This window comes from Eleutherodactylus coqui, chromosome 11 (genome assembly GCF_035609145.1).
Source record: "Eleutherodactylus coqui strain aEleCoq1 chromosome 11, aEleCoq1.hap1, whole genome shotgun sequence".
Taxonomy (NCBI): Eukaryota; Metazoa; Chordata; class Amphibia; order Anura; family Eleutherodactylidae; genus Eleutherodactylus; species Eleutherodactylus coqui.
Window position 1 is genome coordinate 142,197,374 of NC_089847.1, and position 22,357 is coordinate 142,219,730.

At 58.0% G+C, this 22,357-nt stretch overlaps 1 protein-coding gene across 1 annotated transcript in view; it reads right to left on the bottom strand.

The window, feature by feature from the left end:
• Positions 1–775: 775 nt before the first annotated feature.
• USH1C (USH1 protein network component harmonin) overlaps positions 776–22,357 on the bottom strand; it is an 87,109-nt gene continuing 65,527 nt past the window's right edge. The window contains 1 exon segment of the mRNA XM_066583719.1: positions 776–1,010. Coding sequence (XP_066439816.1) covers positions 998–1,010 — 13 coding nt within the window. The 3' untranslated portion in view covers positions 776–997.

The window sequence follows — 22,357 nt, forward strand, 5'->3', positions numbered from 1 at the left end:
GGGATTTTGGCTTTGGCTCATATTCCCAGGCCTTGTTTAATGGTTTGTCTGACATTGGCTTGCAGGAATGCTGCCTTCCAATAGGTGGCACTGAATGCATATTTCTAGTAATCAGGAGCACAGGGTTCACTTACTTTCCTTGCTCATGTGCACAGTGTAAGCGCAGTGTGGCGCTGCCATGTTCACACTTGGCCTCTTGCCAGTCCTATTTCACTAGATGATGGGAGTTGCGTCCGCTGGGAGCAGTCGCAGCCTCGTGGTCTCGTCCCCTTTCACCCCTTGTTTTATTCCAGGTCCCGGTGGAGCGCGCTCAGTGTTTATCATCTGCTCTCCGCAGAACATCTGCAGCCATCTGCCTCCACCGCTGCTCGGGGTCATTCTAGGCCTTGTGTGGGAAAATGAGCGCCTTCTGCTGCAGCCGGGAGATTTCTCAGGACTGGTGGCTGCGTGGCGCTGCCACCGCCCGGCTCTAGGACCCTGTTCTGTCCAGCCTGACAGTGTATTGCAAGGCACAAGCCTCTTACTAGACGTCCAACCACTGGGATGCCCAGCAGTCCCAAATGCCCCATGTGACCACCGCTCTGTTCACCGTTATGGAACATGTGTAGCACTGACATGTGGCAGTCGGGGGCGCTGTTCTCAAGACCTCCAGCCTATGGCAAAGAGACAAATATCTTTAGTGGGAAACCGCTGCTCCATTAGCTACAAAGCACGACCGCGCCCCCGTCAGCCATGCAAGACGGAGGGTGAAGCAGACGCCATCGGACACCGTCAGTCACGCCCAGATTTTTATTAGTGCTTTCACATCCAGAAGTGCTCGTCGTTGGCAGCGCTGCGTGGGCACTGGAGACTCTCCGCCACCTCCTGCTCTCTGGCTGTGCCGGCGCCCTGAGGACAGCAGCAGCGCACGGTCCTGGCACCTGGGGGAGCGCCCAGCGCAGAGGATTCGTTGCAGTGTTGCTGCCGACATCTTTGCTCCTGGGATCATTGTTCACCTTTAAAATAGCGTTCTAAAAAAAAACAGAAAATGCGTCAAAATCTGATGAGAGTCGTAGGAGGAGCAACCGATCCCTCCGCATCATCAGGGACGGCAGCCGATCCCTCCGCATCATCAGGGACGGCAGCCGATCCCTCCGCATCATCAGGAGCAGCAACCGATCCCTCCGCATCATCAGGGACGGCAGCCGATCCCTCCGCATCATCAGGGTCGGCAGACGATCCCTCCGCATCATCAGGAGCAGCAACCGATCCCTCCGCATCATCAGGGACGGCAGACGATCCCTCCGCATCATCAGGGACGGCAGACGATCCCTCCGCATCATCAGGGACGGCAGACGATCCCTCCGCATCATCAGGGTCGGCAGACGATCCCTCCGCATCATCAGGAGCAGCAACCGATCCCTCCGCATCATCAGGGACGGCAGCCGATCCCTCCGCATCATCAGGGACGGCAGCCGATCCCTCCGCATCATCAGGAGCAGCAACCGATCCCTCCGCATCATCAGGGACGGCAGCCGATCCCTCCGCATCATCAGGAGCAGCAACCGATCCCTCCGCATCATCAGGGACGGCAGCCGATCCCTCCGCATCATCAGGAGCAGCAGCCGATCCCTCCGCATCATCAGGAGCAGCAGCTGATCCCCCCGCATCATCAGGAGCAGCAACCGATCCCTCCGCATCATCAGGGACGGCAGCCGATCCCTCCGCATCATCAGGGACGGCAGCCGATCCCTCCCGCATCATCAGGAGTGGCAGCCGATCCCTCCGCATCATCAGGAGCAGCAGCCGATCCCTCCGCATCATCAGGAGCAGCAGCCGATCCCTCCGCATCATCAGGAGCAGCAACCGATCCCTCCGCATCATCAGGAGCAGCAACCGATCCCTCCGCATCATCAGGGACGGCAGCCGATCCCTCCTGCATCATCAGGTACGGCAGCCGATCCCTCCGCATCATCAGGAGCAGCAGCCGATCCCTCCGCATCATCAGGAGCAGCAACGGATCCCTCCGCATCATCAGGAGCAGCAACCGATCCCTCCGCATCATCAGGAGCAGCAGCCGATCCCTCCGCATCATCAGGAGCAGCAACCGATCCCTCCGCATCATCAGGGACGGCAGCCGATCCCTCCCGCATCATCAGGGACGGCAGCCGATCCCTCCGCATCATCAGGGACGGCAGCCGATCCCTCCGCATCATCAGGGACGGCAGCCGATCCCTCCGCATCATCAGGAGCAGCAGCCGATCCCTCCGCATCATCAGGAGCAGCAGCTGATCCCCCCGCATCATCAGGAGCAGGAGCCGATCCCTCCGCATCATCAGGAGCGGCAGCCGATCCCCCCCGCATCAACAGGGATGGCAGCCGATCCCTCCTGCATCATCAGGGACGGCAGACGATCCCTCCTGCATCATCAGGGACGGCAGTCGATCCCTCCTACATCATCAGGGACGGCAGCCAATTCCTCCTGCATCATCAGGGACGGCAGCTGATCCCTCTCGCATCATCAGTACAGGCCGCCGCAGTGCCTGACGCAGCTGCATGACTAATCCATACATCTCGGCAGTATACGGCATCTACGTGACGCGTTTCATGTATCTCCGGGGGACACGGCCTCTACATGTGACGCGTTTCATGTATCTCTGGGGTATATGGCCTCTACATGTGACACGTTTCATGTATCTCCGGGGGACACGGCCTCTACATGTGATGCGTTTCATGTATCTCCGGGGGACACGGCATCTACATGTGATGCGTTTCATGTATCTTCGGGGTATATGGCCTCTACATGTGACGCGTTTCATGTATCTCCTGGGACACGGCATCTACATGTGATGCATTTCGCCCCATATATCTGGGTAGTACGGATGGACTCGTCTAAGTGTGTAAATGGTCTATGGAGAAAATATGGTGGAAAGTCGTTCTATTTAACATGATAAGAGCGCCGCCCGCTGCTGGGGGACTGACAGTTCAATCTCCAGCGATGACCGGACTTCTCTCCTGTCATAGCGGTGAAGCTGTGTAGTCGCTGCCGCAGGAGCGTCACAGCAGTACCTAGCGATGAATCCCTCTTCACGGGTTTGTTACCTTCTTCTGACTTCCCCCCCCCCCCATCACTTGCTTCAACTTTTTACAGGCAAACATCATTGATGATGTATCTTCCGAATTGGTCATCCCTACTATAGCGGCCAGGGTCAGCAGAGGCGGATGACCCCATGTAGTGGCCCGGGGTCAGCCCCACAGAGTGGAGGCGGATGATCCCATTTAATGGCCAGCGCTTGCACTTACAGGCTGGGGTCAGCAGAGGCGGATGACCCCATGTAGTGGCCAGCGCTTGCACTTACAGGCCGGGGTCAGCAGAGGTGGATGACCCCATGTAGTGGCCAGCGCTTGCACTGACAGGCCGGGGTCAGCAGAGGCAAATGACTCCATTTAGTGGCCAGCGCTTGCACTTACAGGCCGGGGTCAGCAGAGGCGGATGACCCCATGTAGTGGCCAGCGCTTGCACTTACAGGCTAGGGGCCAGCAGAGGCGGATGAAACCATTTAGTGGCCAGCGCTTACACTTACAGACAGGGGTCAGCAGAGGCGGATGAAACCATTTAGTGGCCAGCGCTTGCACTTACAGGCTGGGGTCAGCAGAGGTGGATGACCCCATGTAGTGGCCAGCGCTTGCACTTACAGGCCGGGGTCAGCAGAGGCGGATGACCCCATGTAGTGGCTGGCGCTCGTAAGTACAAGTACAATATCTAAAGAAGAATATAATGCGGTCTGCAGAAACTGTAGGGCAAGTGTCAGAAAAGATAAAGCTAATAATGAATTGAGGCTTGTAAGAGAGGGCAAAAGCAATAAAAAAGGATTTGGTGGGGTCAAAAGCAAAATCAAAGATGCTATTGGATGCTTACAGGATGAAAATGGTGAATATGTCAAAAATGATGTTGAGAAGGATGAACATTTAAATTCCTATTTTGTATCTGTTTTTTCTCAGAAAGTAGATGGAACATCAACTGATCTTCCCTGTGCTATTGGGGGAATAAGAGAATGCAGGCTATCTGTAAGCAGAGAGATGGTGAGGGAACACTTAGCTAACTTACATGAATCCAAGTCTCAAGGTCCAGATGAATTACTTCCTAGGATACTAAAGGAAGCAGCGGAGGTAATTGCTGAACCACTCACCATAATCGGTGAAAATTCTTGGAGAACAGGAGAAGATTGGAAAAGGGCAAATGTTGTCCCCATCTTCAAAAAAGGGAAGAAGGTGGATCCAGAAAACTACAGGCCTGTGAGCCTGACTTCTATATCGGGAAAGATCTCTGAACAGATTATTAACCAGCATGCATGCAAGTACTTGGATGATAATGGAATACTTAACCAGAGCCAGCGTGGGTTTGTAACAAACAAGTCATGCCAGACGAATCTAATGTCCTTCTATGACAAAATCACCGACTGGGTTGATCAGGGAAATGCGGTGGATATAGTATATCTTGGCTTTAGTAAAGCATTTGACAAAGTATCTCATACCATACCTATTGAAAAAATGACCAAATCTGTGATTGACAAGGCAACTGTTAGGTGGATTCACAACTGGCTGAGTGACCGTACTCAAAGAGTGGTCATAAATGGCTGCACATCCAAGTGAAAGAATGTATCAAGTGGGGACCACAAGGCTCTGTCCTGGGCCCATTGGTGGCCAATATTGTTATAAATGATCTGGAGGAGGGAATTGTGGGAAACTGAACAGATTTGCCGACGACACAAAGCTAGGAGGGATAGCTAACACTGGGGAAGAGAGAGTATTCAAAAATATCTAGAAAAGCTTGCACAGTGGGCGGCGACTAACAGAATGGGATTTAACAAGGAGAAATGCAAAGTCCTACATCTGGGCAAGAAAAACGAAGAAAGCGCATACAGAATGGGAGGAATTGGGCTAAGGAGCAGCACATGTGAAAAAGACTTGGGTATACTAATAGATCATAGACTGAACATGAGTCAACAATGTGATGCAGCAGCCAAAAAGGCAAACCCAATTCTGGGATGTATTAAGAGAAGCATAGAGTCTAGATCACGTGAGGTCATTATCCCCTCTACTCTTCCTTAGTCAGACCTCATCTGGAATACTGGGTCCAGTTCTGGGCACCCCACTTTATACAAGACATAGACAAACTGGAGCAAGTTCAGAGAAGAGTTACCAAGATGGTGAGCGGTCTGCAAATCATGTCCTATGAGGAACGGTTAAAGGATCTGGGAATGTTTAGCAGAAGAGAAGGCTGAGAGGAGACTTAATAGCGGTCTACAAATATCTGAAGGGCTGTCACAGTGCAGAGGGATCAGCCCTATTCTCATCTGTACAAGGAAAGACTAGAAGCAATGGGATGAAACTGAAAGGGAGGAGACACAGATTAGATATTAGACAGTGAGGGGGATCAATGAGTGGGACAGGTTGCCACGGGAGGTGGGGAATTCTCCTCCAATGGAAGTCTTCAGAGGCGGACAGACATCTGTCTGGAATGATTTAGTGATCCTGCACTGAGCAGGGGGTTGGACCCGATGACCCCGGAGGACACGATGACCCTGGAGGACCTGATGACCCCAGAGGACACAATGACCCTGGAGGACCTGATGACCCCGGAGGTCCCTTCCAACTCTACCATTCTAGGATTCTATGACCCCGGCCACTACATGGGGTCATCCGCCTCTGCTGATCCGGCCATTCTAATATTGATGACCGATCCTGAGAAAAGGTCAAGAACATCAACTGCATGGAAAGCCCCTTTAACGCACGTATGTCTTTGCACATCAGTGTATGTGAGGAGCACACGGAGGGGGTCATGCATACACGGCACACGGGAGGGGGGGCATGCATCGCTAGTCGGTTCTGTGGACGACTCCTGTTCGCTTGGCCTGTTCCGTGGGAAGAGATTCCCGGTCGCCAGTTGCTGCCTGAGAACCGAGGAGATGAGAATAGAAATTCCGGAGACTTCAATAATTTGCGGGTAAATGTATAGATTCTATGAGGTTAATCACTGGGGATACAAGTCCTCCGGGACTCCCATGATGCTCCGTCCTGACTGTAATAATGGTCAGCATCCGCCCATCACACCCACTAGACAACGTAGCGATGGGGAACAGCGGGAGCCCACCAGCAGCTCCACTGCTCCCCCCAGTGTAAGGGACATCCATACAATGTGGTGCGCGATCCATATCCTGTGTACAGAGCCGGCTGCTGGGGGCGCTGCAGATACAGAATGAGGGGAGGACATGATATAAAAAGTGGGGTGTACAGACAGGAGGTCAGTAACACCCGCCCCCCAGAAGGAGCATATATCCTCCCCTAGGACCCTGTTGTACTGCCTCTAGCTTGGATACAAGATGTGATACGGGCGGGCATGAAGGCCCAAACTAAACCCGGATCCATCGCTGCAGACAACCCTGTGCCCCTCCGTAGCGTCCAGTTTCCTTGCTCATGACATCACTGCAAACAAAGGCGATGGTGGGGGTCAGAGACCGTACATGTAATGGGGGCGACGGTGGGGGTCAGAGACCGTACATGTAATGGGGGCGACGGTGGGCGTCAGAGGCCGTACATGTAATGGGGGTGACGGTGGGTGTCAGAGACCGTACATGTAATGGGGGCGACGGTGGGCGTCAGAGGCCATACATGTAATGGGAGTGATGGTGGGGGTCAGAGGCCATATATGTAATGGGGGCGACGGTGACGGTGGGGGTCAGAGGCCATACATGAAATGGGAGCGATGGTGGGGGTCAGAGGCCGTATATGTAATGGGGGCGACGGTGGGTGTCAGAGGCCGTACATGTAATGGGGGTGACGGTGGGGGTCAGAGGCCATACATGTAATGGGAGCGATGGTGGGGGTCAGAGGCCGTATATGTAATGGGGTGACGGTGGGGGTCAGAGACCGTACATGTAATGGGGGTGATGGTGGGGGTCAGAGACTGTACATGTAATGGGGGCGATGGCGGGGGTCAGAGACCATACATGTAATGGGGGCGATGGCGGGGGTTAGAGACCGTACATGTAATGGGGGCGACGGCGGGGGTCAGAGACCGTACATGTAATGGGGGCGACGGCGGGGGTCAGAGACCGTACATGTAATGGGGGTGACGGTGGGTGTCAGAGACCGTACATGTAATGGGGGTGATGATGGGGGTCAGAGGCCGTACATGTAATGGGGGCGACGACGGGGGTCAGGGACAGTACATGTAATAGGGGCAACGGTGGGGGTCAGAGACAGTACATGTAATGGGGGCGACGGTGGGTGTCAGAGGCCGTACATGTAATGGGGGCGACGGTGGGTGTCAGAGGCCGTACATGTAATGGGGGCGACGGTGGGGGCCAGAGGCCGTACATGTAATGGGGGCGACGGTGGGGGCCAGAGGCCGTACATGTAATGGGGGCGACGGTGGGGGTCAGAGGTCGTACATGTAATGGTGGCGACGGCGGGGGTCAGAGGTCGTACATGTAATGGGGGCGACGGCGGGGGTCAGAAACCGTACATGTAATGGGGGCGACGGTGGGGGTCAGAGACCGTACATGTAATGGGGGCGACAGTGGGGGCCAGAGGCCGTACATGTAATGGGGGCGACGGTGGGAGTCAGAGGCCGTACATGTAATGGGGGCGACGGTGGGGGTCAGAGGTCGTACATGTAATGGTGGCGACGGCGGGGGTCAGAGATCGTACATGTAATGGGGGCGACGGCGGGGGTCAGAAACTGTACATGTAATGGGGGCGACGGTGGGGGTCAGAGACCGTACATGTAATGGGGGCGACGGTGGGAGTCAGAGGTCATACATGTAATGGTGGTGACGGTGGAGGTCAGAGGTCGTACATGTAATGGGGGCGACGGTGGGAGTCAGAGGCCGTACATGTAATGGGGGCGACGGTGGGGATCGGAGGTCATACATGTAATGGTGGTGACGGTGGAGGTCAGAGGTCGTACATGTAATGGGGGCGACGGTGGGAGTCAGAGGCCGTACATGTAATGGGGGCGACGGTGGGGGTCAGAGGCCGTACATGTAATGGGGGCGACGGTGGGGATCAGAGGCCGTACATGTAATGGGGGCAACGGTGGGAGTCAGAGGTTGTACATGTAATGGTGGCGACGGTGGGGGTCAGAGGCCGTACATGTAATGGAAGCGACAGTGGGTGTCAGAGGCCGTACATGTAATGGTGGCGACGGTGGGAGTCAGGGGCCGTACATGTAATGGGGGCGACGGTGGGGGTCAGAGTCCGTATATGAAATAGGAGCGACGGTGGGTGTCAGAGGCCGTACATGTAATGGGGATGACGGTGGCGGTTGGAGGCCGTACATGTAAAGGGGGACGCGAGACTAAATGTCCTTCAGTCAAGTGCCTGGAAATGCTTCTGACAAACAGAGGGGTGTAACTATGGCGCCCCCTGTCTCTGGAAGACGGACAATGAAACAGTGGGAGCTGCTGGTGCTTGTCGGTCAATCAGACGCTCCTATCTACTGGTGGTCTGTAGGGGGCGTCCTGAGCCCGGTCACCCTGTTTGCCCCCATCCACTGGTCCCAACACCCCCTAACAGTCTGGTCAGACGCTCCTCTCTACTGGTGGTCTGTAGGGAGCGTCCTGAGCCCGGTCACCTTGTGTGCCCCCATCCACTGGTCCCAACACCTCCTAACAGTCTGGTCAGATGCTCCTCTCTACTGGTGGTCTGTAGGGGGCGTCCTGAGCCCGGTCACCTTGTGTGCCTCCATCCACTGGTCCCGACACCTCCTAACAGTCTGGTCAGATGCTCCTCTCTACTGGTGGTCTGTAGGGAGCGTCCTGAGCCCGGTCACCTTGTGTGCCCCCATCCACTGGTCCCAACACCTCCTAACAGTCTGGTCAGACGCTCCTCTCTACTGGTGGTCTGTAGGGGGCGTCCTGAGCTCGGTCACCTTGTGTGCCCCCATCCACTGGTCCTAACACCTCCTAACAGTCTGGTCAGATGCTCCTCTCTACTGGTGGTCTGTAGGGAGCGTCCTGAGCCCGGTCACCTTGTGTGCCCCCATTCCACTGGTCCCAACACCTCCTAACAGTCTGGTCAGACGCTCCTCTCTACTGGTGGTCTGTAGGGGGCGTCCTGAGCCCGGTCACCTTGTGTGCCCCCATCCACTGGTCCCAACACCTCCTAACAGTCTGGTCAGATGCTCCTCTCTACTGGTGGTCTGTAGGGAGCGTCCTGAGCCCGGTCACCTTGTGTGCCCCCATCCACTGGTCCCAACACCTCCTAACAGTCTGGTCAGACGCTCCTCTCTACTGGTGGTCTGTAGGGGGCACCCTGAGCCCAGTCACCTTGTGTGCCCCCATCCACTGGTCCCAACACCTCCTAACAGTCTGGTCAGACGCTCCTCTCTACTGGTGGTCTGTAGGGGGTGTCCTGATCCCGGTCACCTTGTGTGCCTCCATCCACTGGTCCCGACACCTCCTAACAGTCTGGTCAGATGCTCCTCTCTACTGGTGGTCTGTAGGGGGCGTCCAGAGCCCGGTCACCTTGTGTGCCCCCATCCACTGGTCCCAACACCCCCTAACAGTCTGGTCAGATGCTCTTCTCTACTGGTGGTCTGTACGGGGATCGTGACCCGGTCACCTTGTGTGCCCTCACATATCCACTGGTCCCAACACCCCCTAACAGTCTGGTCAGATGCTCCTCTCTACTGGTGGTCTGTAGGGGGCGTCCTGAGCCCGGTCACCTTGTATGCCCCCATCCACTGGTCCCAACACCTCCTAACAGTCTGGTCAGACGCTCCCTTCTACTGGTGGTCTGTAGGGGGCGTCCTGAGCCCGGTCACCTTGTGTGCCCTCATCCACTGGTCCCAACACCTCCTAACAGTCTGGTCAGACGCTCTTCTCTACTGGTGGTCTGTACGGGGATCGTGACCCGGTCACCTTGTGTGCCCTCACATATCCACTGGTCCCAACACCCCCTAACAGTCTGGTCAGATGCTCCTCTCTACTGGTGGTCTGTAGGGGGCGTCCTGAGCCCGGTCACCTTGTATGCCCCCATCCACTGGTCCCAACACCTCCTAACAGTCTGGTCAGACGCTCCCCTCTACTGGTGGTCTGTAGGGGGCGTCCTGAGCCCGGTCACCTTGTGTGCCCTCATCCACTGGTCCCAACACCTCCTAACAGTCTGGTCAGACGCTTCTCTCTACTGGTGGTCTGTAGGGGGCGTCCTGAGCCCGGTCACCTTGTGTGCCCTCATCCACTGGTCCCAACACCTCCTAACAGTCTGGTCAGACGCTTCTCTCTACTGGTGGTCTGTAGGGGGCGTCCTGAGCCCGGTCACCTTGTGTGCGCCCATCCACTGGTCCCAACACCTCCTAACAGTCTGGTCAGACGCTCCTCTCTACTGGTGGGCTGTAGGGGGCGTCCTGAGCCCGGTCACCTTGTGTGCCCTCATCCACTGGCCCCCACACCCCCTAACAGTCTGGTCAGAATGGCCGGTGGGGGACAATTCGTTGATACGACCCTCCAGCTTCTCACACCCCAATAATGCGCCCCCCTCTGGTGAAATCTCTTCTCTGCGTCGTAGAGGCGTCTAGTGGCCAACAAGCTCTACAAGCTGAAGAAGAGGTCACTACACACAAGGAGCCTCCGAGAGCCTCTTATAGGCCAAGGGGGAACCACAAGACCGTCCATCTAATCACTACAACTCCCATCATCTACAGATCGGTCTGAGATGGAACCACGTGCCGGGGTCTGCAGCAATCGACATTTCTGTCTGGGTTTCTTTTGGTTGTTGATGAATGTACATCACTTGTTAAGAGGCAGGAAAAATGCCCTGCGGTATAATACATAAAACGTGGCTGACGGGTCGGCGTGGCCCCCGCTGTGCTCTGTTGCTGACGGGTTGGTGTGGCCCCCGCTGCGCTCTGTGGCTGACGGGTTGGTGTGGCCCCCGCTGCGCTCTGTGGCTGACGGGTCAGTGTGGCCCCCGCTGCGCTCTGTGGCCCCCTTTACTGTTTAGGTCTGGTTGGAGTGACTGTTCTCAGTGAAGCCAGGTCATCCTGTGGATAGGAGACCCTTTAATGGCCACAAAGACACCTGATGTTGCAGCAGCTTCCGGAGCGCTCAGGGTCCTTCGTCAGGCGGTGGCCCCTGAGGAAGTATCCATAGACGATCTGAAAGCTGCTGTGACATCACGCCTGTCTGTCGGCCAGTCACAGCTCTCCTACCTGCAGGGTTACTTGGTTTCCCTCACTGGGAACAATCGCACTTCGCTCTCCCGGCCCCTCCGGACCAAACCTTTCTCTTCGTTTTAGCGATCTGGTCGGTGTCACAGTCTTTTTTTAATGATCTTGGGGATTTGCTGCCCTCCGGTGGCGTCTTCCAGGTACTGCAGCTGGGTGACATCAGCGAGTGCTGCGGGGTCCTCTGCTGTATCCTTACAGGGTATTTCCAGCGATGGATCCCCCCGTCAGTCTGAGGCTTCATTAACCCTTTTAGCTCTATGTTAGCGCCGGTGACGCATCCGCATAATACTCGGTGCAGGTTCTTCAGTGCGTTATAAGGGGACTGCCCCGAACAGTAATGGCCGAGAGGCAGCGCTCAGCGCGATTCTTTATGTCCATCATGACCTGAGCATCTGGGTATACATGTACAGGAGAGCCCCAGGAACCTTACAGCAACTTCCACCTGAGCAGAACTGCTAAAGTGGTCAGAGGGTGCAGCTGCAGCCATTGTGTGGGCGTGGCCTACAGGCCAGCACTGGGAGCAGCACCCTAAGGGTTAATGCAGTATCACTGCACATGAGAGGGTCCCATAATAAGGACACCATGGGGCCCATGGGTGACTAACCACACACACAGCGCCACTTTCTAACATTACTAAGTCAACAGCCGTCCAGAGAACCGCCCAGAGCGTCACACCGGCAGCGGAGCGCAGCGTCACACCGGCAGCGGAGCGCAGCGTCACCTGACAGTTACAGCCGTTGCATCAGGAAGCCTCTTCTATACGCAGAGTAATCGTTCCCAAACTGCTCAATGGCATCGAGGGGGCTGACGAGAGAAGACGACGCGGTCAGCAGTGACGCACCTATAGCACTGGGGGCGGGCCATACACCTGCTGGCTCCTACAGTGGGGGGATACTGGAGCCACAGATGGCCCTGAGGGGGTCCTCCAACTTCACAGCACTGCTCTCCTCTAGTCCCACGCCCAATCCTCCAGGGGACCGGAGAGCACTACAAGGCGTTCTCTACCCGCTGGCCTACGATTGGCTAGTGGGGGTCCGACTCCCAGTCAGCAGAATGAAAAAGCCCTCTCACTGCTGACAAAATCAGAGCAAGGCATGGCGAGGGGCTGGTACTGCAGCTCCGACCTGTCAATGAGGATGGGATGTGGCCCTATATCCTGCTGAATGGTTTGACCCATCACTCTGGTTGGCTGACAGCAACTCACTCTACACCCCGATAACACCCAGCGGAGTAGGTATGTGCTCTGAGGTTAGGGAGGAGAGAAAGTCACTGCCCGACCCCTCTGTCCTTCCCCTCCATCTAGACCTCCCTCACCCTCCTGTCCTTACCCTCCCTTCAGATCCCCCCTGTCCCTCCCTTTAGACCCACCTCTGTCCTTACCTTCCCTCCAGATCCCTTCCCCTTCCTCCAGGCCCCCTCCCTGTCCTTCCCCTCCCTCAAGACACCCCCCGTCCTTCCCCTTCCTCTAGACCCCTACCCCCTCTGTCCTTCCCCTCCCTCTAGACCCCCCTGTCCTTCCCCTCCCTCCAGACCCCTACCCCCTCTGTCCTTCCCCTCCCTCCAGACCCCCCTGTCCTTCCCCTCCCTCCAGACCCCTACCCCCTCTGTTCTTCCCCTCTCTTCAGACCCCCCTGTCCCTACCTCTATACTCCGTCCTTCCCTCCCTCTAGAACCACCCCTTCGTTCTTCCCCTCCCTCAAGAACCACCCCTTCGTTCTTCCCCTCCCTCTAGAACCACTCTCCTCGTCCTTCCCATCCCTCAAGAACCACTCCCCTTGTCCTCCCCTCCCTCTAGAACCCCAGCCCCTCGTCCTTCCCCTCCCTGCAGAACCACCCTCCATCCTTCCCCTCCCTCTAGACACCACCCCACCCTTCCCCTCTCTCCAGACCCCCCTGTCCTTCCCCTTCCTCAAGAGCCCCCTTTCCTCCCCCTCCCTACCTCTAGACCCCCCTCGTCCTTCTCCTCCCTCTAGAACCAACCCCCTCGTCCTTCCCCTCCCTCCAGCACCACCCCCTCGTCCTTCCCCTCCCTCTAGAGCCACCCTCCGTTCTTCCCCTCCCTCCAGAACCCTCTCCCCGTCCTTTCCCTCCCTCTAGAACCACCCTCCGTCCTTCCCCTCCCTCCAGAACCCTCTCCCCGTCCTTTCCCTCCCTCTAGAACCACCCTCCGTCCTTCCCCTCCCTCCAGAACCATCCCCCCGTCCTTCCCCTCCCTCCAGCACCACCCCCTCGTCCTTCCCCTCCCTCTAGAGCCACCCTCCGTCCTTCCCCTCCCTCCAGACCCCCCCCCCTCCTCCGTCCTTCCCCTACCTCCAGACCCCCCCCTCCTCCGTCCTTCCCCTACCTTCAGACCCCCCCTCCTCCGTCCTTCCCCTACCTTCAGACCCCCCCTCCTCCGTCCTTCCCCTACCTCCAGACCCCCCCTCCTCCGTCCTTCCCCTACCTCCAGACCCCCCCCATCCTCCGTCCTTCCCCTACCTCCAGACCCCCCCCTTCCGTCCTTCCCCTACCTTCAGACCCCGCCCTCCGTCCTTCCCCTACCTCCAGCCCACCCCTCCTCCGTCCTTCCCCTACCTCCAGACCCCCCCCATCCTCCGTCCTTCCCCTACCTCCAGACCCCCCCTTCCGTCCTTCCCCTACCTTCAGACCCCGCCCTCCGTCGTTCCCCTACCTCCAGCCCCCCCCCTCCTCCGTCCTTCCCCTACCTCCAGCCCCCCCCCTCCGTCTTTTCCCTACCTTCAGACCCCCCCCCCTCCGTCCTTTCCCTACCTTCAGACCCCCCCCCCCCCGTCCTTTCCCTACCTTCAGACCCCCCCCCTCCGTCCTTTCCCTACCTTCAGACCCCCCCCCTCCGTCCTTCCCCTACCTCCAGCCCACCCCCCTCCATTCTTCCCCTACCTCCAGACCCCTCCCTCCTCCGTCCTTCCCCTACCTCCAGACCCCTCCCTCCGTCCTTCCCCTACCTTCAGACCCCCCCTCCTCCGTCCTTCCCCTACCTTCAGACCCCGCCCTCCGTCCTTCCCCTACCTCCAGCCCCCCCCCTCCTCCGTCCTTCCCCTACCTCCAGCCCCCCCCCCTCCTCCGTCCTTCCCCTACCTCCAGCCCCCCCTCCTCCGTCCTTCCCCTACCTCCAGCCCCCCCCCCTCCTCCGTCCTTCCCCTACCTCCAGCCCCCTCCTCCTCCGTCCTTCCCCTACCTCCAGCCCCCTCCTCCTCCGTCCTTCCCCTACCTCCAGCCCCCTCCTCCTCCGTCCTTCCCCTACCTCCAGCCCCCTCCTCCTCCGTCCTTCCCCTACCTCCAGACCCCCCCTCCTCCGTCCTTCCCCTACCTCCAGACCCCCCTCCTCCGTCCTTCCCCTACCTCCAGACCCCCCTCCTCCGTCCTTCCCCTACCTCCAGACCCCCCCTCCTCCGTCCTTCCCCTACCTCCAGACCCCCCCTCCTCCGTCCTTCCCCTCCCTCCAGAACCATCCCCCCATCCTTCCCCTCCCTCCAGCACCACCCCCTCGTCCTTCCCCTCCCTCTAGAGCCACCCTCCGTCCTTCCCCTCCCTCCAGAACCCTCTCTCCGTCCTTTCCCTCCCTCTAGAACCACCCTCCGTCCTTCCCCTCCCTCTAGAACCATCCCCCCGTCCTTCCCCTCCCTCCAGAACCATCCCCCCATCCTTCCCCTCCCTCCAGAACCTCCCCCCTCCATTCAGAACCATCCCCCCTTCTGCCCTTCCCCTACCTCCAGACCCCCCCCCCTCCTCCATCCTTCCCCTACCTCCAGACCCCCCCCCCTCCTCCGTCCTTCCCCTACCTTCAGACCCCCCCTCCTCCGTCCTTCCCCTACCTTCAGACCCCCCCTCCTCCGTCCTTCCCCTACCTCCAGACCCCCCCTCCTCCGTCCTTCCCCTACCTCCAGACCCCCCCTCCTCCGTCCTTCCCCTACCTCCAGACCCCCCCCATCCTCCGTCCTTCCCCTACCTCCAGACCCCCCCCTTCCGTCCTTCCCCTACCTTCAGACCCCGCCCTCCGTCCTTCCCCTACCTCCAGCCCACCCCTCCTCCGTCCTTCCCCTACCTCCAGACCCCCCCCATCCTCCGTCCTTCCCCTACCTCCAGACCCCCCCTTCCGTCCTTCCCCTACCTTCAGACCCTGCCCTCCGTCCTTCCCCTACCTCCAGCCCCCCCTCCTCCAACCTTCCCCTACCTCCAGCCCCCCCCATCCTCCGTCTTTTCCCTACCTCCAGCCCCCCCCCTCCTCCGTCTTTTCCCTACCTTCAGACCCCCCCCCCCTCCGTCCTTTCCCTACCTTCAGACCCCCCCCCGTCCTTTCCCTACCTTCAGACCCCCCTCTGTCCTTCCCCTACCTCCAGCCCACCTCCCTCCATTCTTCCCCTACCTCCAGACCCCTCCCTCCTCCGTCCTTCCCCTACCTTCAGACCCCCCCTCCTCCATCCTTCCCCTACCTTCAGACCCTGCCCTCCGTCCTTCCCCTACCTCCAGCCCCCCCCTCCTCCGTCCTTCCCCTACCTCCAGCCCCCCCTCCTCCGTCCTTCCCCTACCTCCAGCCCCCTCCTCCTCCGTCCTTCCCCTACCTCCAGCCCCCTCCTCCTCCGTCCTTTCCCTACCTCCAGCCCCCTCCTCCTCCGTCCTTCCCCTACCTCCAGCCCCCCCCTCCTCCGTCCTTCCCCTACCTCCAGCCCCCTCCTCCTCCTCCGTCCTTCCCCTACCTCCAGACCCCCCCTCCTCCGTCCTTCCCCTACCTCCAGACCCCCCCCTCCTCCGTCCTTCCCCTACCTCCAGACCCCCCCTCCTCCGTCCTTCCCCTACCTCCAGACCCCCCCTCCTCCGTCCTTCCCCTACCTCCAGACCCCCCCTCCTCCGTCCTTCCCCTACCTCCAGACCCCCCTCCTCCGTCCTTCCCCTACCTCCAGACCCCCCCCTCCTCCGTCCTTTCCCTACCTTCAGACCTCCCCCCCCTCCGTCCTTTCCCTACCTTCAGACCCCCCCCCCTCCGTCCTTCCCCTACCTCCAGCCCACCCCCCTCCATTCTTCCCCTACCTCCAGACCCCCCCATCCTCCGTCCTTCCCCTACCTTCAGACCCCCCACCCCTCCGTCCTTCCCCTACCTCCAGCCCCCCCTCCTCCGTCCTTCCCCTACCTCCAGACCCCCCCTCCTCCGTCCTTCCCCTACATCCAGACCCCCCCCCCTCCTCCGTCCTTCCCCTACCTCCAGACCCCCCCCCCTCCTCCGTCCTTTCCCTACCTTCAGACCCCCCCCTCCGTCCTTTCCCTACCTTCAGACCCCCCCCCTCCTCAGTCCTTCCCCCTACCTCCAGACCCCCCGTCCTCCGTCCTTCCCCTACCTCCAGACCCCCCCCTCCTCCGTCCTTTCCCTACCTTCAGACCCCCCCCCCTCCGTCCTTTCCCTACCTTCAGACCCCCCCCTCCGTCCTTTCCCTACCTTCAGACCCCCCCCCCCCTCCGTCCTTCCCCTACCTCCAGCCCACCCCCCTCCATTCTTCCCCTACCTCCAGACCCCCCCTCCTCCGTCCTTCCCCTACCTCCAGACCCCCCCTCCTCCGTCCTTCCCCTACCTCCAGACCCCCCCTCCTCCGTCCTTCCCCTACCTTCAGACCCCCCCCCCCCCTCCGTCCTTCCCCTACCTCCAGCCCACCCCCCTCCATTCTTCCCCTACCTCCAGACCCCCCCCATCCTCCGTCCTTCCCCTACCTTCAGACCCCCCACCCCTCCGTCCTTCCCCTACCTCCAGCCCCCCCTCCTCCGTCCTTCCCCTACCTCCAGACCCCCCCCCCTCTTCCGTCCTTCCCCTACCTCCAGACCCCCCCTCTCCTCAGTCCTTCCCCCACTTTCAGACCCCCCCTCCTCCATCCTTCCCCTACCTCCAGACCCCCCCCTCCTCAGTCCTTCCCCCTACCTCCAGAACCCCCCTCTCGGTCCTTCCTTTACTTCCAGAACCACCACCCCCCTCTGTCGTTCCTCTACTTCCAGAACCACCAACCTCTCCGTCCTTTCCCCACCTCCAGAACCACGCCCCGTCCTTCCCCTACCTCCAGAACCATGCCCCCATCCTTCCCCTACCTCCAGAACCACACCGCTGTCCTTCCCCTACCTCCGGAACCACCACATCCCTTATCCTGTTCTTATCCTACTGCCAGAACCCTCCCCCCGTCCTTTCCTGCATCTAAACCCCTCGATCCCCCCCTTCAGGCCCGCCTGTTCTTCCCCGCCCTCCAGACCCCCCTGTCCTTCCCCTCCCTCTAGACCCCTCTCGCAGGCTTATCTGCCAGAGCACAAAAGGATTGGATAATTGAAACATGGCTGATCCACTATGCTATCTCCCTAGTATCCATCATTAGGGGAGTTGGGGTCCCCTGTCCACAATGGTGGCCAGTATATGATGTATACATCTCCTTCAGAATTGGCTGTTAAATGGTAGGTAAGGGTAAAGTCCCATGATGCAAGTTTGCCTGGTCCACAGGATAGGGGGTGACGTCACATCGTAACATTTTATTGGCAGACTGTTTGCGCTGGGGTTCGCCATTGCCTTTCCCAGCCATCTTTTAAACCCCAGTAAGCTGGGTGCTCATTGTACTGACCTTGTAAGGATGGAGGGCTGAGTGAACCTTGAACTGGCTACCTGAAACAGTGGACCCGCACCCTTCAGGCTGTGAGCGAGAGTTTAGGACTGCATTTCTGCTGCCCGACCACACAGTGCTCATATTAAATGGACTAACCCAATTACAAGTTCCCCCAGTTAACAGGATAGGGGGTCACTTTCTGATTGCTGGGGGTCTCACTGCTGAGACCCCCTGCTGATCTCATTAATAGGGGTCCTGTGTCCCCTGCTCTCCTCACTGTGGGGTTATTGCATCCCACAGTGAGGAGACTAAATTGAGCGCTGGTCGTGCAAGCACACTAAGGCTTGATTCACTTTCCATGGGGCTGTGGAGATAGCTGCACTGCACCCCCTAGAGTACTGTCGTCACTCCCACTGAAATAAGAGGCGCATGCTCAGCCATCGCTCCTCCCAGTGACATCACTGTGGGTGAAGAAGCGACACCCGCAGTGACAGGAGAGTGAGAGTGTGGAGGGGAAGAACTTGTAATTGAAGTACAGCCCCTTTAATGGAACCCTCTGGTCATGGATGAGCACCAGCTGCACATTGTATATGAGTATATAGTCTAACACACGGAGCAGCAGAACCCCTTGTAATCACATCCACAGGAAGACTGGCGGTCTCTGAGATCACAGTGTGTAAGGCGGAAATAGTGCCCCTGTTAAGTCTATTACCCCCCAAAATAAGGCAAAACCCCCCAATGAAGTACAAGACAATTTTACACATTTAAGGGAAAAAATTTCTTCTCGACTCCAATCTGGCACTCAAAATAATCCCCGGATCACCGACCCTCCCGTAATCACCGTAATCAGTGATATGTAATATTAAAAAAAGGTTTGGTCCGTGTCACCAGCAGAGCAAAGTGTGATTGTTCTCAGCGAGAGAAACCAAGTCATCTTGTAGATATGAGACCTTTCAATGGCTAACAGAAATACATGATATTACAGCAGCTTTCAGGTCCTCTATCGATCCTTCCTCAGGCTAAAATGGAACTAGCTGGGATGGGGCCCATATATAATACACAAATGCAGAGAGGACGCCCCTCCTGATTGAAATACAAATGTTCACACAGAAACTTGAGACTGCTTAGCACTCAAAACTTAAAACAGAAAAACTGAGCTGAGATACGAATACTTAATCAGTCCACTGAGCTCAGGAATGTGACAGTTTTATGATGTCTTTTTTCTCCTTCAACCTGCACATGGAAGTAGATGCAGCACCTCCTCCTATTGGATGGCAACATTATTACAAATCAAGTTATGACTTTTTATTAAGTTTAGGAAAAAAATGGTTGGGAAGAAGACATCCCTGTTACCATACAGTGCGGCATGGGGTCCCGCGGTCGGCGCGCGTCGCTCCGGCGTCGGCTCCAGCAGCCTGGAGCCCTGTGTCGAGGTCATCCCAGCAGCTTGGGTTGGCCAGTGGGCGGCGGCGTGGGCGTGCCCGCCCGTAGGGTGCCGCCCGCACTCCTCTGTGCTTCTTATACAGCAGTGGGTGGAGTTGCCTCCTCCCACTCTCCGCCCCTGGGCGGAACCTTGTGGTTAAAAGACTGGCAGTGAAGTGAGCTCATTGCCAGTTATTGGTTCTGCATGCACCTAGCCAGTCTGTCTGCGGTTCTCCTCAGTCAGTGCCTAGTTGTCGGTCAGCTCCCTCTGGTCCCCTATCACTCTGTCTGTTTTAGTTGGTTCTGTTTGCCTCTAATCTAGTCTGGCCCAGTCAGCACTAGTTGCTATCCAGCACCCTGCCAGTTTGCCTGTGAGTTCCATCTCCAGCCTTGTCAGTTTTGTTGGTCTGATTCATCTGCCTCCTCTGTCGGCACTCTGTTCCCCCCATTAGGTAGGTTCCTGCTTGTCAGTCGCCAGGTCCCTAGCCAGGGCAGGGACCGCCGTCCAGTTGTCCGCCTGGGGTTAGCCAGGGCCGAGGCAAGTAGGCAGGGACAGTGGGGGTGCGGGAGATCAGGGCACCCCAACTGGCGCTCGGGGGGCAGAGTGCCGTAACATAATAACTGGCCCTTAAAATACTGTTTTTCTTTTCATGGCGGCGATCAGCGCCCTCGCAAACCAGCTGCAAGACCTGGTGCCGGTGATCCAGGATTTGTCAGCTCGCATGGTGGCCCAGGAGCAGTGGGCATTGTCGCAGGAGCAGAATGCCGTTACCAGTCCCGAACCCAAGTGCCCTCTTCCCGAGGTGTTCTCTGGGGAGAGGAATAAGTTTTTTGTTTTTCAACAGGCGTGTCGCCTGTTTTTTCGGATGCGTCCCCGCTCTTCCGGCTCGGAGGTCCAGAGGGTCGGGCTCATAATGTCCCTGCTGCGGGGCTCTGCCCAGACTTGGGCCTTTTCCATTCCCGAGGGTTCCCCCTCCCTGCATTCGGTGGACTCCTTTTTTCAGGAACTTGGGGGCATCTTCGATGAACCGGACAGAGTGGGGTTGGCGGTTTCTCGGTTGCTGGCGCTGCATCAGGGGTCGCTTTGTGTGGAGGATTATTGCTCCAATTTCAGACGCTATGCGGGTGATACTGCATGGAACGATAGTGCCCTGAAAGACGTTTTTATGCAAGGTCTCTCAGACGCGGTCAAAGAACTGTTGATCTCCCATCCCGTTCCCGGGTCCTTAAAGGAGGCTATGGAGTTAGCAGTGAAGGCAGATAGGAGGCTCAGGGCTGGGAAGCAAGATAGACCGACCCATAGAGTCAGGGAGGTCATTTGTCCTGTTCCCTCCCCGTCCGTACCAGTCTCTGTTCCCGAACCTATGGAACTGGACCCGCTGGACCCCAAGGAGCGACGCCGGATTCGGTTATTACATAATCTCTGTCTCTACTGCGGGAAAGCTGGACATCGGGTGATAACTTGCCCCTGGAGGCCTCAGCGTCCACAGTCTGAATCGGCAGAAAGACTTCCAGTCCTAGGCGACTGCAGGGAGGGTCGCCTAGGACCTCAGGTACGTCCTAGACTTCTGATACCCTGCCAGGTTAGATTCCGGAACTTCTCCCGCCTAGGGCAGGCGTTTATTGATTCCGGAGCAGCTGCTAACCTGATAAGCATGCGTCTCGTTGAGCCCCTGAGGGCTGAATTTGTGGCGCTGAAGACGCCAATTCGTTTTGCTAGCATTGATGCTACTCCTCTTGCTTCGGGCTTGGTTCGATGGAGGACCCCAGTGTTACAACTCATGGTGGGGGGTCGCCATTCGGAAGGTCTATCATTCCTGGTGATGGAGAAAATGTCGGTAGACATGGTACTAGGGATGCCGTGGCTGGCGTTGCACAACCCCCAATTCGATTGGGCCACTGGGGAGCTAACCCAGTGGGGGCCGTCCTGCCATAGCCATCGCGCTCCCCCTCCCCCCTGCTCAGTCGAACAGAAGGGGTACCGGTCCTCTGGAAATCGCAAAAGGAGGGGTCGCACGGGGTGCCATAAGTCTTTGTCGAAACCTGTTGTCTCTTCGGTGATGCCCACCTCCGGTCCCCCGCCGCCCACCCTGGTCTGTGATGAAGTTGAACACAAGGCCCAGGTGGTCCTGGATTCTTGCCGGGGTCCAGGAACCGTACAATATTTGGGGGCCCGGAAGAGTTTTTTGGAGCATGATAGCTCAGATGACAGTGATTTTAAAGTTAGAGATGCCTCAGATTTTAAAGGCAGCGTCATTGGTAGCGAGGATGGGTCAAAAGACAGTGGCGAATGGTTGGACATTGACTCGGAAGACGACCTGAAACATGACGATATGTCAACGGTTGGCCCTGAAGGAAATGGGGCAGCCACAGACTACCGAAGTCATGGACCTGAGGATCAGTCCATGGTGTCCGCTCAGGAGGGTCACATTCTCGGGTTGGTACAGCGTTTTCACAGCCTTTGCCTGGATAAGCCTGGTCGAGTTTCCGGGGGCCCGGAGGTCCCCCGTCAGAGGGGGGGTAATGTTACCATACAGTGCGGCATGGGGTCCCGCGGTCGGCGCGCGTCGCTCCGGCGTCGGCTCCAGCAGCCTGGAGCCCTGTGTCGAGGTCATCCCAGCAGCTTGGGTTGGCCAGTGGGCGGCGGCGTGGGCGTGCCCGCCCGTAGGGTGCCGCCCGCACTCCTCTGTGCTTCTTATACAGCAGTGGGTGGAGTTGCCTCCTCCCACTCTCCGCCCCTGGGCGGAACCTTGTGGTTAAAAGACTGGCAGTGAAGTGAGCTCATTGCCAGTTATTGGTTCTGCATGCACCTAGCCAGTCTGTCTGCGGTTCTCCTCAGTCAGTGCCTAGTTGTCGGTCAGCTCCCTCTGGTCCCCTATCACTCTGTCTGTTTTAGTTGGTTCTGTTTGCCTCTAATCTAGTCTGGCCCAGTCAGCACTAGTTGCTATCCAGCACCCTGCCAGTTTGCCTGTGAGTTCCATCTCCAGCCTTGTCAGTTTTGTTGGTCTGATTCATCTGCCTCCTCTGTCGGCACTCTGTTCCCCCCATTAGGTAGGTTCCTGCTTGTCAGTCGCCAGGTCCCTAGCCAGGGCAGGGACCGCCGTCCAGTTGTCCGCCTGGGGTTAGCCAGGGCCGA